A 12,013-nucleotide genomic window follows, 5' to 3' on the forward strand; every position below is an offset into this window, starting at 1 on the left:
CAGCCCTACATAGAGTGCATTACAGTAATCCTGTTGGCGATTGCGTGTATAGATCAAACGTGGTTTGAATTCAAGCGCCGTATAGAACAGGAATAAGACAGGCCAGGCAAGTTTCTTGTAAGAGTCTTTACTAGGCAAAGACATTAGACACAGCTCTCTCCATTGACATTTCTTCCCCCACACTGAGTTCCTGCAAGTTTCCCACCTTATCACACTCCCAGCCAGCCACTGACCTTGATAGTCTGGCACTCTGTTCTCACAGCTTAACCCTTCTGCTTCAGGTTTCTCTCTCTCTGCTAAAAACCAGCCTGGAGGTTACCAGTGCATGGACAACAGTGGTCATTCTATCCCAGTCTAGAAATCGCCACAGCTGTCTTACCAGCCAAAGCTAGTAGAAGGCACTCCTAGCCACTGAGGTCACCCAGGCCTGTACCGACAAAGATGGGTCCAGGTTATGAACCTGCTGTTTCAGAGGGAGTACTACCCAATCCAAAGCAGGCAGTTAACCTCCTAGAGGATGGAAGAAGGGCCATGAAGTAAGAAGCTTGATATACAGTGGAAGGAAGTCTGGAGTTGCAAAAAATGTCAAGAAGCTTAAACCCAGTATTATTTAATGTTCTCAGATCTGGGATCCAAGCTGCAATGTGACCTGTTTAACTTTATATTGTATATACCCCTCTTTCTCTCCCATCTTGTGCCCTAATTTTGTCCTTAGGGCATACTTACACTGCAAACCTACTAGTTTTTTCATAGGAAATCATAGCTCTTTTATAGTATTCTTATTACTTATACTAAATTACAATTTTCAGGACCTTCGAGAGGAAAATTATGACAGCCAGACAGTTTGTAATATAGACAGTGGCTCAGTTTGGATGTAACACTAAGCTGTAGTTTAACACTACTTGTGTAATACCACTTGCAACACTAAACCATGGTTTTGTGTTGTGCAAATGAGCCTGGGTGAGCCTTGGACTTGCACAGTCCCCCTCCTCTGGTGTGGCTGAGAGAAAGAGATAGAAGCATCAATTTTCTTATATTAAGAATTAAATGAAGTTTGTCATTATGTGCAAACTGGGTGAAACAATGGCTAGTTCAAACTTTAAGCTCTGGTTTACGTCAGGCTGCAAGTTATTTGTGGTAGCCGAATGAAATGGATTATAATAAGAGCTCTGAAAAGGGTACGCTTTGGTGTTGCCTCAATAAGGAAGAATAACATTTAGAGGTATATGAGGTGGTGTAAAAATGTATATGTGCACGTTCACTTAATGCTATAGTTTACACAGGAATTAAGGAGCACAAATTTTTGTTTGAAGGGATTGGAAGACAGAATAATGGTGAAGATTCGATTTCAAAATTAGAGTGCATGTCTTAAAACACCTTGTTAAATAAGAATGTTCTACAACCAAATGTTTGAGAGATCCGACATATGTGCCTATACATTTGGATAAATCTTGTATTTAAATTGTTCTGTGATATATTTTTTTAAATAAAACTGCATTGTCCTATCTTTTGCTAAATACTGAGTTACTTTATGTTGTTGGTAACAGCAAGTGCCTGAGTGCCTATATGTTAGTGATATATCTATCACAATTGATTCTACAGGAAGAGCAATGGTTGATGTAATATTGCAATCTTCAGAAAGAGATGTCCCTAAATTAAAAGATTGCTTACCTGTCATTGGTGCTTTGAAACACCTGAGAGAATGGCATGCAGCAAAAATCACAATTGTAGCAAATGAAAGCAAAATGTGAGTAGTGTTATCTAAATAATTTAAATAAGAGTTTATTTTGGAGTTACGTCACTTTAAGTATTATTTTTACACCTAAGTTTATAAAGTGTCATATTTTGGCAGGCGATCTTAAAATGCAAGTTTACACCAAAAGAGAAAACAAAAGTAGCATACCTCCGAAATGTTGGCTAACTTTCCCCTTAGAATGCTTATGTTGTATGTTTCTGGTAGATATCTTCTCTGCCCAGATTTATATTTAAATTATATATAAATGAAATGATGCGTGCTTTGAGTATTGTCAGGCAGTAATGCATAGTGTCCTAAAATTTTGCAGTGGGCCTGAGAGGTGCCCATCTAGTTGCCTTTTGATAGAGAAGGGTTAGGGAGTCTTGAATACTAAGGGAGACTGGGAGACCATAGAATTTTAATTATAAGAACATTGATTAACTTTGGTTAAGTGAAGGCACATATATAATGCCTACAGGTACTAAGACTTTAGAAAACATAAAGCAGCGCAGAGCTGATATTTAGCATTGTAACAGTTGTCTTAAACATTGAAGATGTAAACCTATGAAGATATGAGTAAAAATGCACAGTTCATTTTTTTTTCTACAGCAGTTGGCAAAAAGTTGCAGACTATCTTTCTGCAGATATTGTGGTTCCTGAAAACCTAAAAAATAGCATTGATTCAAGAGAATTATGGAGAGGAAAGATTCAGATCTGGGAGCGAAAGGTATCTGTGTAAAACCTCTTTGGATACACTTGTTACATCCTGTATCAAATTTCTGAAAAATACACACTGGGTTTATACATGGAAAGACATCAAAACTTTTGATTGAATTTTGGAATTAGAGAAAATTTCTGTTGATGTAAACATAGTGACCAGGTGTGTGCGTGGCTGAAACAGGCTAGTATTCCTGTTTGGAAGGGCAGAGAATCATAGAATAGTGGAACTGGAAAGTGCCTATAAGGCCATTGAGTACACCCCCCAACCAACCTTGGATATCCTGGGTCATGCAAATAAGCAGTAAGCCCAAAAAATGTTCTCCCCAGTTGTCAAAGAGTCACTGGGAGAGCCATGGAGCCCAGGGCCAGTTGGGTCACAGGAATAAGTGTCCTGCCCAGAGTCGAAGGATTCAGACTGAGGCGAGATGATGTCTTTTTCTCTTTTTGTTAAGATTATGGTTACATCCAAAGCGGTGTGCTTCATATACCTGTCTACTCTGACTCGCTACTTTCCCTAACCTAAATAAGCAGTCTCTGCAGCGTTTGGGAAGAGTTGACTCAGCACTTGTGCTTCGGCAGACACTGGCTTAAGTAGGGAAGGTTTTCGCCCGTAAGTGGTGGCTCTACCTGAGTTCTACCCTTTGAAAGTATCTTTTCTCGCGCCTCTTTGTGTGGGGCGTGGGGGGGTGAGTCTCAGACGGCACGTCCAACAGCGGGGCTTTGCTAGGTGACAGCGGGGCTTCTGGAAGATGGATGCTGATTGGCTGGGAAGCGTTTGAAATGTCTGGCGGGGATTCTTGCAAGGGCGTGGATGGCGTGATTGGGGAGTTGCTTCCCAACTGCTCTGGTGTTGGACTCGCAGGAGGGGCAGGAACTGCCTCTGTGGCAGTACTGGGCATAGGAATTTGAGGTCTGCCAGAACCCTCCCCGCTCATCTCCCTTCCTCCAGTGCCCCAAGGAACCTCATCCTCATCTGACTCTCCTCCCTGATCTAGCTCTCCCTCTGACTGGGGCACAACAATAAGGAGATAGGACTATATGATGGCATGCTTCAAGTTACCTGCAAGAGGAACTTCATTTAAGCACCATCAGTCAATACAAGCACAGTGCATCTATCCCAAATCTGCATGTAAATTATGAATTCTAGATCAGGTAAATTTGGTTGAATCCATCAGAAGGACAGACAAGTGAAGGAGGTAGGAAGGCCAGTTAAACAGTAAAGAGTCATGATGCATATGAAGGAGACAGTTCTCCCATCTCCTCTTGTGTATGTGCTTCCTTCTTACCACAGCAGGAGGGTGTAATGAAGAGTAACTGTGCATAGAGAAGGGAAGCAGGTTTAGATGGCATCATTCTAATCTAAACTATCCTCTTCTTTCTCCAGGAAGGGGATGGGGGCAGTGATGCATAAGGGGCCAGTTTACTTTAGCACACACAAAAGAAAAAGCTTATGATGCCTTCAAAAATGTAATATATTTCAGTACTTTTTAATCCTGTAATGCTTTGTTATTTATTTATATAATTGTATACCACTATTTCATTAAACGTCAAAGTGGTTTACAACAAGCTAAAACAACCATACGATACAAACTTTAAGAATACAATAAAACCAAGGACAACTATTGCAAAAAGGCATTTTCTTAATTGCCTGCATAGGCCTGGTGGAACAGAAAGGTTTTCAGTAGACATTTAAAAGTTAAAACTGAAGGTACCTGCTGAATCTCTGCTGGCGGAGCATTCCAGAGAACTGGGCCGATGACACTGAAGGCTTGATGTTAAATGAGCCTTGCCAATTCAGGGATGACCAAAGCCACTCCTGCAGATGATCTCAGTGATAGAGCTGGAATACAAGGATTCAGGCAGTCCCTTAGATACCCTGGATCTAAGTTGTCCAGGGCTTTGTAAATTTAATACAATGACCTTGAACCTGGCTTGGTAGTGGATGGGCAGCCAGTGCAGCTGTTTTAAGAGTGATGTCGCATGTTGTCGGCCATGTGATCCCATCAGTAGTCTGGCTGCAGCATTTTGCAGCAGCTGGAGCTTCCGAACCAGGGCCAAGGGCAGCCCCACATAGAACACATTGCAGTAATCCAACCTCGAGATTACCAATGCATGGACTACAGAGGTGAGGCTATCCCTGTCCAGGTATGGCCGTAGCTGACAAACCAGACAAAGCTAGTAAAATGCACTCCTAGCCACAGAATACTTGGGCCTCTAGTGACAAAGATGAATCCAGGAGGCTACGGACCTGGTCCTTCAGAGAGAGTGTGACCCCATCCAGAACAGGTAACTTTCCTATCTTCCGGACATGGGAACCACCTCTATCTTCCCAGGATTCAAACACAGTTTATTGGCCCTCATCCAGTCCACTGTACAACTCAGACACTGATCCAGAGCATTCACAGTCTCTCCTGATTCAGATATTATGAAAAAATAGAGCTGCATGTCATCAGCATACTGCTGACACCTTCCTCCAAAATGCCTAATGACTGCTCCCAACAGCTTCATATAGATGTTAAATAACACTGGGAAGAGAATAGTAGCCTGCAGAACCCCATAGCACAAGTGCCAGGGGCGAGGAACACTCACCCAGTGTTACTCTCTGGACGTGACCCTGAAGATAAGTGGAACCACCGTAATACAGTGCCTCCAATGCTCATCCCACTGAGTTTGTCCCGAAGGACACATGGTCAATGCTGCTGAGAGTTCGAGCAGAAGTAACAAGGTTGTGCTCTCCCTGTCTCTCTCATGATAAACATAATCCGTCAGGGTGATCAAGGCTCATTCTGTTCCAAAACCAGATCTGAATCCAGATTGTGATTGATCTAGATAATCAGTTTCATCCAGGAATACCTGCAGTTGCTCTTCAACCACCTTAACCATCTTTGCCAAGATAGGAGTGTTGGCAACTACTTTATAGTTGTTACACTCCATTGGGTCCATTGTGGACTTTTTAAGATTTGGGCATACCACTTCCACTTTAAGGGAAGTGGGCATCACGCAAAGATGCATTCATTATACCTGTGAGCCATACAGTCACCTTACTTCGGCTAGCTTTGATAAGCCAGGGTGGACAAGAATCTCATGGGGAGGGATTGGGCACATCACTGCAAGCATCTTGTCCACATCAGGCCACATTAACTGGAACTGATCCCACAACACTGGGTTCAATATTGCATTGGACACCTTGGTTGGAACTGCCATAATAGCAGGATCTCTTTGCTGCCCCCACTGCCATGTGGTAGGCCTGATTATGAGCCTGAACCATGCTTGGTTGCCTCTGGAGTGACATCTACACCACATACACTCTAGCCCTCACCCAGTCCATTTATCGACCTCAGTTCCTCAGTATATCAAGGAGCAAAGTGGTCTCCAATGGCACCGGAGAGGGCCCTCAGGAGCGATTGTGTTAATGGTCCTATGAGTCTCATCATTCCATAGTGAGACTAGAGCCTCAACAGGATCACATGCTGTATCCTCTGGAAAATCCTCCAGAGCAGTCAGGAATCTATCACATTCCATCAGTCTCCAGGAGCAGAACATCCTAAATGGTTCCCCACCCATGCAGGGGAGAATTGTCACTTGAAGAACAAACCTCACCAGAAAGTGGTCTGACCATGACAATGATGTGATATCCTTCCCACCAATTTCCACACCACAACCCTCTTCTCATGGAGCAAAGACTAGATTGATGGTATGCCTTGCTCTGTGTGTTGGACTGATGACCATTTGAGACAGGCACATAGTTGCCACAGAGGCCATGAACTCCCAAGCCAGACCTGAGGCAGCCTCAGCATGGATATTGAAGTTACCCAAAACCACTATTCTGGGTTCCTCCCACACCACACCCAAGACAACCTCAGCCAGCTCAGGCATGGAGGCTGTTGAGCAGCAGGGTGGGCAGTACACCGATAGCATTCCTAATCCCTTTGGCCAACTCCAGGTGCAGGCCCTCCAGTGAACTCCTCTGGACTACAGCAACAGCTCCCCCCTGCCCCTCCAGTCTGGGCTGATGTTGTACCAGGTACCCAGGTGGGCAGATCTGTATCAGATATGGGCTAACCAGCATCCCCACCCAGATCTTGGTGATAAAAGCCATGTCAGCCTGTTCATCCATGATCAAATCATGGATCAGCATGGTTGTATTATGGATGGACCTGGCATTCAGCAGTAGAATCATCAGACTGTTGGGGACAGTGCTACAGCATCCGTTAGCACCAAGGTATTAACTTCATTTGTTGCACATATAATTTTTAATGCTTCTGACTTCTTAAAAAATTAAATGTAACTCCTGCTGTTGATATTTGCACTTACTCTTTTCTAATTCTTTGTTTTCTTTAGTGTGGATCTGAAATTACTTTTCCAGACTTTTGTATAAAAGGCATTGCACCAGGAAGGCAACTCAGTACCTTGCATTTAAATTCTTGCTTGCCTGCTGATGAAACTGAACTTAGACAGAATACAAATGTTTGTTTGCCAGAGGTAAAGTCTATGTTTTATCTGTCGTTGATCTTTACTTCTTACATTTTAGAAATCAGTAGTGGCTAAATCTAGGCACAGTCTTGCAATAAAATTGATGACAATTTTTTTAAGGGAATTGGAAAACTTTCACACACCAAAATGAAAGAAAATATTTGAAATCTGGCCACAAGGATCACAATGGTAAAAAGGAGAAAGAATCAAACTTGCACAGTCGCATGAAAACAACAAAGGGCAGGAGGGAAAGATTAAATAAATAAATAAATAAAAGCAGGGAAGGAAAAATGCAAGTATATTCAGTAACATGTTTGAAGCTTGGCTACTGTTGGGAATAAGGAATGAGGTTTGATTTTAGCTTAAAAAAAACCCAGTTCATTGTAGATTGTGCTCATTGTGGTTATTTTCCTTTCCAATAGCACCTTCCATTACTTCATGACATGCCATTTCAGAGGGCCCTCTGACTATGTAGCATTTTGATGTGTGCAAGGAAAAAGAGGGCATGAAAAGCCCCTATTTGTGGGCAGTTTTTTGGATCCCAGCTGTAATTTATAGAGGCATTCTTCTGTACCTCATTGAGAAGTATTGGTGGTATGTTTGATGAAACAAAATAATATCAAAATAACCTTTTCTAAATTTATTCCCAGGTTTTCCATTATTATTGTTCTGCATTAAAATTTGTTCAACTAGTGCTGCTATCTCATCTACCTTCGTATTTAGTGTCGGGCCTTCAGTTTGAGCTGTATCCTTTTGTTGTCAGACTCGTATTGCTTGATTTAGATGTTTTGAGTGCATGTTCTGGTGACATTTCAGAGGCTGGAAATGTTTGGGGAGGTTGTAACTAACCTAATTCATACAGCTTTGTCATGGACACTTTAATTAATTATTTTAATCGCCTTGGAAGCAGCCACTGGTTCCACAAGTTCAGCCTAATCTTTACTTGGAAGTACATTCTATTGAAGTGGCTTTATTCTGAAGTAAGCATACATGGAATTGCAGCTTTAATAAAGCAATCTTCTAGAACACTAGAGCTGACAAGAAAAAAGAGCTGGGTCTTTTGTGTGTGTGTGTGTGTGTGTGTGTGTGTGTTGGCAAAAGATAAATTATGCAATCTTGGAATGGTTTGGAAGCCCTGGTGCCTGTTTTAAAATACATTCTCCTACATCAAGTAATTTTTCTATCGCAATATCTAATCTTCACTGAGTGGTCAGACTTTATTATATATTCTACAAATATGGTAGTAAAACTATAATAATTTATGATACAGAACATAAGAGCGTGCATGAAATAGGTACAAATAGGTCTACAGTTGCTATGTAAAAGCAGTTGTGGGCATAGAAACAACAAAGCAACTAAAGTTTATGATGGTGAAATAGTCATATTTTTAGTTGTTGATTAGAACTGTGTGCTGTGAAACACATTGAATATATAATTCCTGCACTTCTTTATATTTGTTGCCATGTATGCTTGGGTAGTATTCTTGTAAAATCACAGTGAATCCATAAATCTGTGTAAGAATACTGTGAAGAGGGAGCTGTGGACAGACTAGAAGGCCTCAACTCTCACAGGCTGGCTCTCACAGGCTAATGAGGAGCAGAAAGTGCCTGGGATGTATGTTGCCTGCCAGTGGTGTGTTCTCCTTGCAGACCACCCAGCAGATGGTCCAAAAGGAGATCCCTGTGGCAATAGCTGGATTTGGAGATGCAAGGAGCCAGGACAAAGGCTGGCAGGTGGGCATTGCAGGGAGAAGGTGGCTTAGAGCACTACCTATGCATACTAATGGGACTGAGCTAAAGACAAAGCATGAGAATAACAGAGAGATGGGGCAGGATAGATTGAAAGTGGAAGGGAAGAATGACCAAGAGTGAGATATAACAAAAGAGTGTGTGTGTGTCTAGAGAGAGAGAGTGTGAGTGCGTGCATGAGTGCGTGTGTGAGTGTGAGGCGGATTGACCAATGGAACTGCAAGCTAATAATTTGTTGGGCTTTGTGTGTTTTTGTAAATCCAACCCGATGATACTGGTTTGCACTCCTGATGGCCATTAGAGACCTACCAGGTGAATCCTGTGGTGGGCCAGCTTTTTCCAACCTTGGATCCCCGGATGTTGCTGGACTACAATTCCCATCATTCCTCACCATTGGCCATGCTGGCCGAAGCTGATGGAAATTATGGTCCAACAACATCTGGGGACCCAAGGTTGGGGAAGCCTGCAATGAGAACCTCCTATTGTAATCACGTAACAAGATACATTGGCTAGGTATTGACTTCCAGTGCATAAACACATGTCAAAAAGATGTTATTGTAACTTGAATAAATTTAAATGGCTATTTGTTGAAGAAATGGTTCTTTAACTCTCTGTGTAGGAGCTTGGCAAGAATTGATATTGAGGAGAAATCCTTGTTATTTTGGGATCAGATTTCTTCTCTGCGTGGAAAGGTATATTGTCTCAAGAAAATGAAGCATAATGTAAATTTTATATGTATGCTGAAGAACCAATCTCTGGTGTGTCATCCCATTTCTAGGGTAAATGAGCGCAATTGCTTAAAAGCAAATAATTAGCATAGTTTCAGTTTTGAGTAGGGAGTCTCTTGGAAAGAAAACAAGTGGTTTGCTTTGCAAGACAGTGTATGTGAGAAATATTTATCAGCTTTCTAGGTCTGAATGACATATTTAATGGACTGGTTCAGATGTAACTCTAAACTACTGTCAACAAGCCAGGTTCATAAAATATGATTTGATCATCACATGGTTAAACTAACCCTAGCTTAACCATTATTCCCTTTAATTCAGATGGAACAGGGTGCTATGGTTTACTTTAAAGATGGAAGTGAAAGCTTCCACACTCCTCACAGCTATGTCAAATGGGAGGGGACAGTGCACGAACCTGAGGCTCATGAAGGCCTGTTCAAATTCCACTAAACCATAGTTTAGCATTACATCTGGAAATATATGTTATTTCCAAATTACAGATGTGACTGGGATTGTAAACGTATGGAAAAAGGAAAAAAATGGTAGAGAAGTTAGTATGTTTCATATCCAAACTTCAGGGGAATATGTGCCCTAAAGTTATGGCAGATGTGATTGCAGTTTGCAGCAGAAATCAGGTAGATTTGCTGGACTTGGATATTCTTATAAACATTTCACTTGATTCAGCATAGGTAAGACATTATCGTAGCCAGCTTATGTGTGCAAATGTTCATGCAAGTGATCTATTTACATAATCCCCATAATGCAAGAGGAAGGGACTAGCAAGGCCACTCTTTCATTATGAGAAGAAACATGCTGCATCTGTGGCATCATTGCAATTGTCTCCTTGATAGATCAACCTAATATCTGACCTTTTATAAATTTATCTTTTGGGATGTTGATTTGTAATGGAAAAGTGTATATATGTGCTTTTCCTGCAGGTAGGAGCTTTATTTGTATTGCCTTGCAGTGTAAGTGGCATGTTGATTCCTTTACCTACTCAGCTGAGCACCAAAAAATGGAAGGAATATATAGCCCAGAAACCCAGAGTCATTAATGGTGAGTAAAGTTGCATGTACGTTCCAAGTTTTCCTAACTTCTAGTACCATTTTTTCATATTTGCAGAGGCATCTGCCAGGCATGCCACCTGTCTCAAATACTATATGAATTGACCAGTGGTGGCTGTTGCCCATTGGGACGGGTGGGGTGGAATACAGGGAGGCCAACAGTAGGTGGAGCCAGAGCCAATGACAGATAGCCATCAAATTCTAAGTTTTGTCTCTCTTCTCCATGCTAAGTACTACAAGGGGCAACACTGAGATTAAGGAGGAGGAAGTTTATAGGCAGTGGGGGCTAACGGAGGGCAGTGTTCCATTTGCTCAAACGGACCAGCCTCCATGAGTTGACGACAGACCCTTTAGCTGAAGCTGTTCAAGCAAGTTCAGAATTAGAAGAGGTAAAACTCTGAAAGGAAGAATGCAAAATGCAGACAATATAGTAATAACATTAAAAGAGTCATCAAAAGCTTTTGGAAGTTTGACACAGTTACTTGTGCAGTGTGGGCCAGTGTGGGCCAGTTTCAAGTTATACAGTTATTTTAAACAAATTGGAGTGAATGGGCTTGGATGGGGTGTGGTGTGTGGGGAAAGACACCATTGGTAAGCTTTATTTCATTCTCAGGGAGAAATGTTCCAATCAGATATTTGAAAATGTGGGTAACTCAACATTTGGAGGATCTTGTTAATTATAGTCATAATCCTATGTTTAGAAATTAAATTAGATTTTGGCAGATGGTCTCAAATAAAACATTATTGGATTAGTAAGCATAATAAAATGAGCATGATCTAAAGACTGGGTTTTTTTCCCTATTTCTACATATCCACTAAAAGCAAATCCTTCAGTTGTCAGTAAATTGCAGAAATTAGTCTTGGATTTTTTGTGGGCTGGAAAGAAAATGAGAATTACTATAAAGACGTGTCAATCAACTGAGAAGCGGGTATAGCATTTCCTTGTATTTATTGATATTATAAAGCAGCAACTCATCTAAGAGTTTGGTTAGTTAAAGATAAGGCCGCTATCTCCTCCGAAGCAAGTCCCAGTGAGTTCAATGCGGCTTACTTCCACATCAGTGAATATAGTATTGCAGCCTATATTTATCTGAATAATAGATGAGGTTTGCTCTGAAGAAAAGTTGTTTTTTAAAAAAATGAATGAAAGCTTGAGTGCACTTACATCCCTGTTAAAACACAGGAATCATGGCTATCCTAATTAGATATTATTAAGATTCAGTCTTGATTGTCTGTATGTGTATGTTGAACAAATTGCTGTTCATGTTAGTAAGGCCTGAAGTCTTTAGGCCCACAACTTCTTGTGTTCTCATTAGTTCCAGAAGTTGAACTGAAAGGAGAAACTTGCAACTGTTATTTCTTGGTACAAGGCAATGGCTGTGGAGGATGTAAAGCAACGTTGATCTATTCAGCTAGTCAGATCAATGGCTCAGTCACCCTTGCAGAAACAATTGGAAAATTGACCACAAAGACAGAAAAAATAGAAGCAGGTAAATCTATGGAATGTGTTACCTTCATTTGAAGTAGAGCAATTTGTTGATAGACCAA

The 12,013-nt window shown here is 41.3% G+C and overlaps 1 protein-coding gene across 2 annotated transcripts in view; it reads left to right on the plus strand.

Annotated features, from left to right (window-relative positions):
* The window catches only part of MTBP (MDM2 binding protein), a 42,088-nt gene that overhangs the window by 6,765 nt on the left and 23,310 nt on the right, over positions 1–12,013 (plus strand). The window contains exons 6-12 of one of the 2 annotated variants that reach the window (XM_061605794.1): positions 1,603–1,747; positions 2,348–2,462; positions 6,797–6,937; positions 7,579–7,673; positions 9,296–9,368; positions 10,340–10,457; positions 11,782–11,955. In XM_061605794.1, the coding sequence (XP_061461778.1) occupies positions 1,603–1,747; positions 2,348–2,462; positions 6,797–6,937; positions 7,579–7,673; positions 9,296–9,368; positions 10,340–10,457; positions 11,782–11,955 (861 nt within the window). Of the gene's footprint in view, positions 1–1,602; positions 1,748–2,344; positions 2,463–6,796; positions 6,938–7,578; positions 7,674–9,295; positions 9,369–10,339; positions 10,458–11,781; positions 11,956–12,013 lie in introns of both variants that reach the window. The other variant, XM_061605785.1, reaches the window with a different exon arrangement.

This window comes from Rhineura floridana, chromosome 1 (genome assembly GCF_030035675.1).
Source record: "Rhineura floridana isolate rRhiFlo1 chromosome 1, rRhiFlo1.hap2, whole genome shotgun sequence".
Lineage (NCBI taxonomy): Eukaryota > Metazoa > Chordata > Lepidosauria > Squamata > Rhineuridae > Rhineura > Rhineura floridana.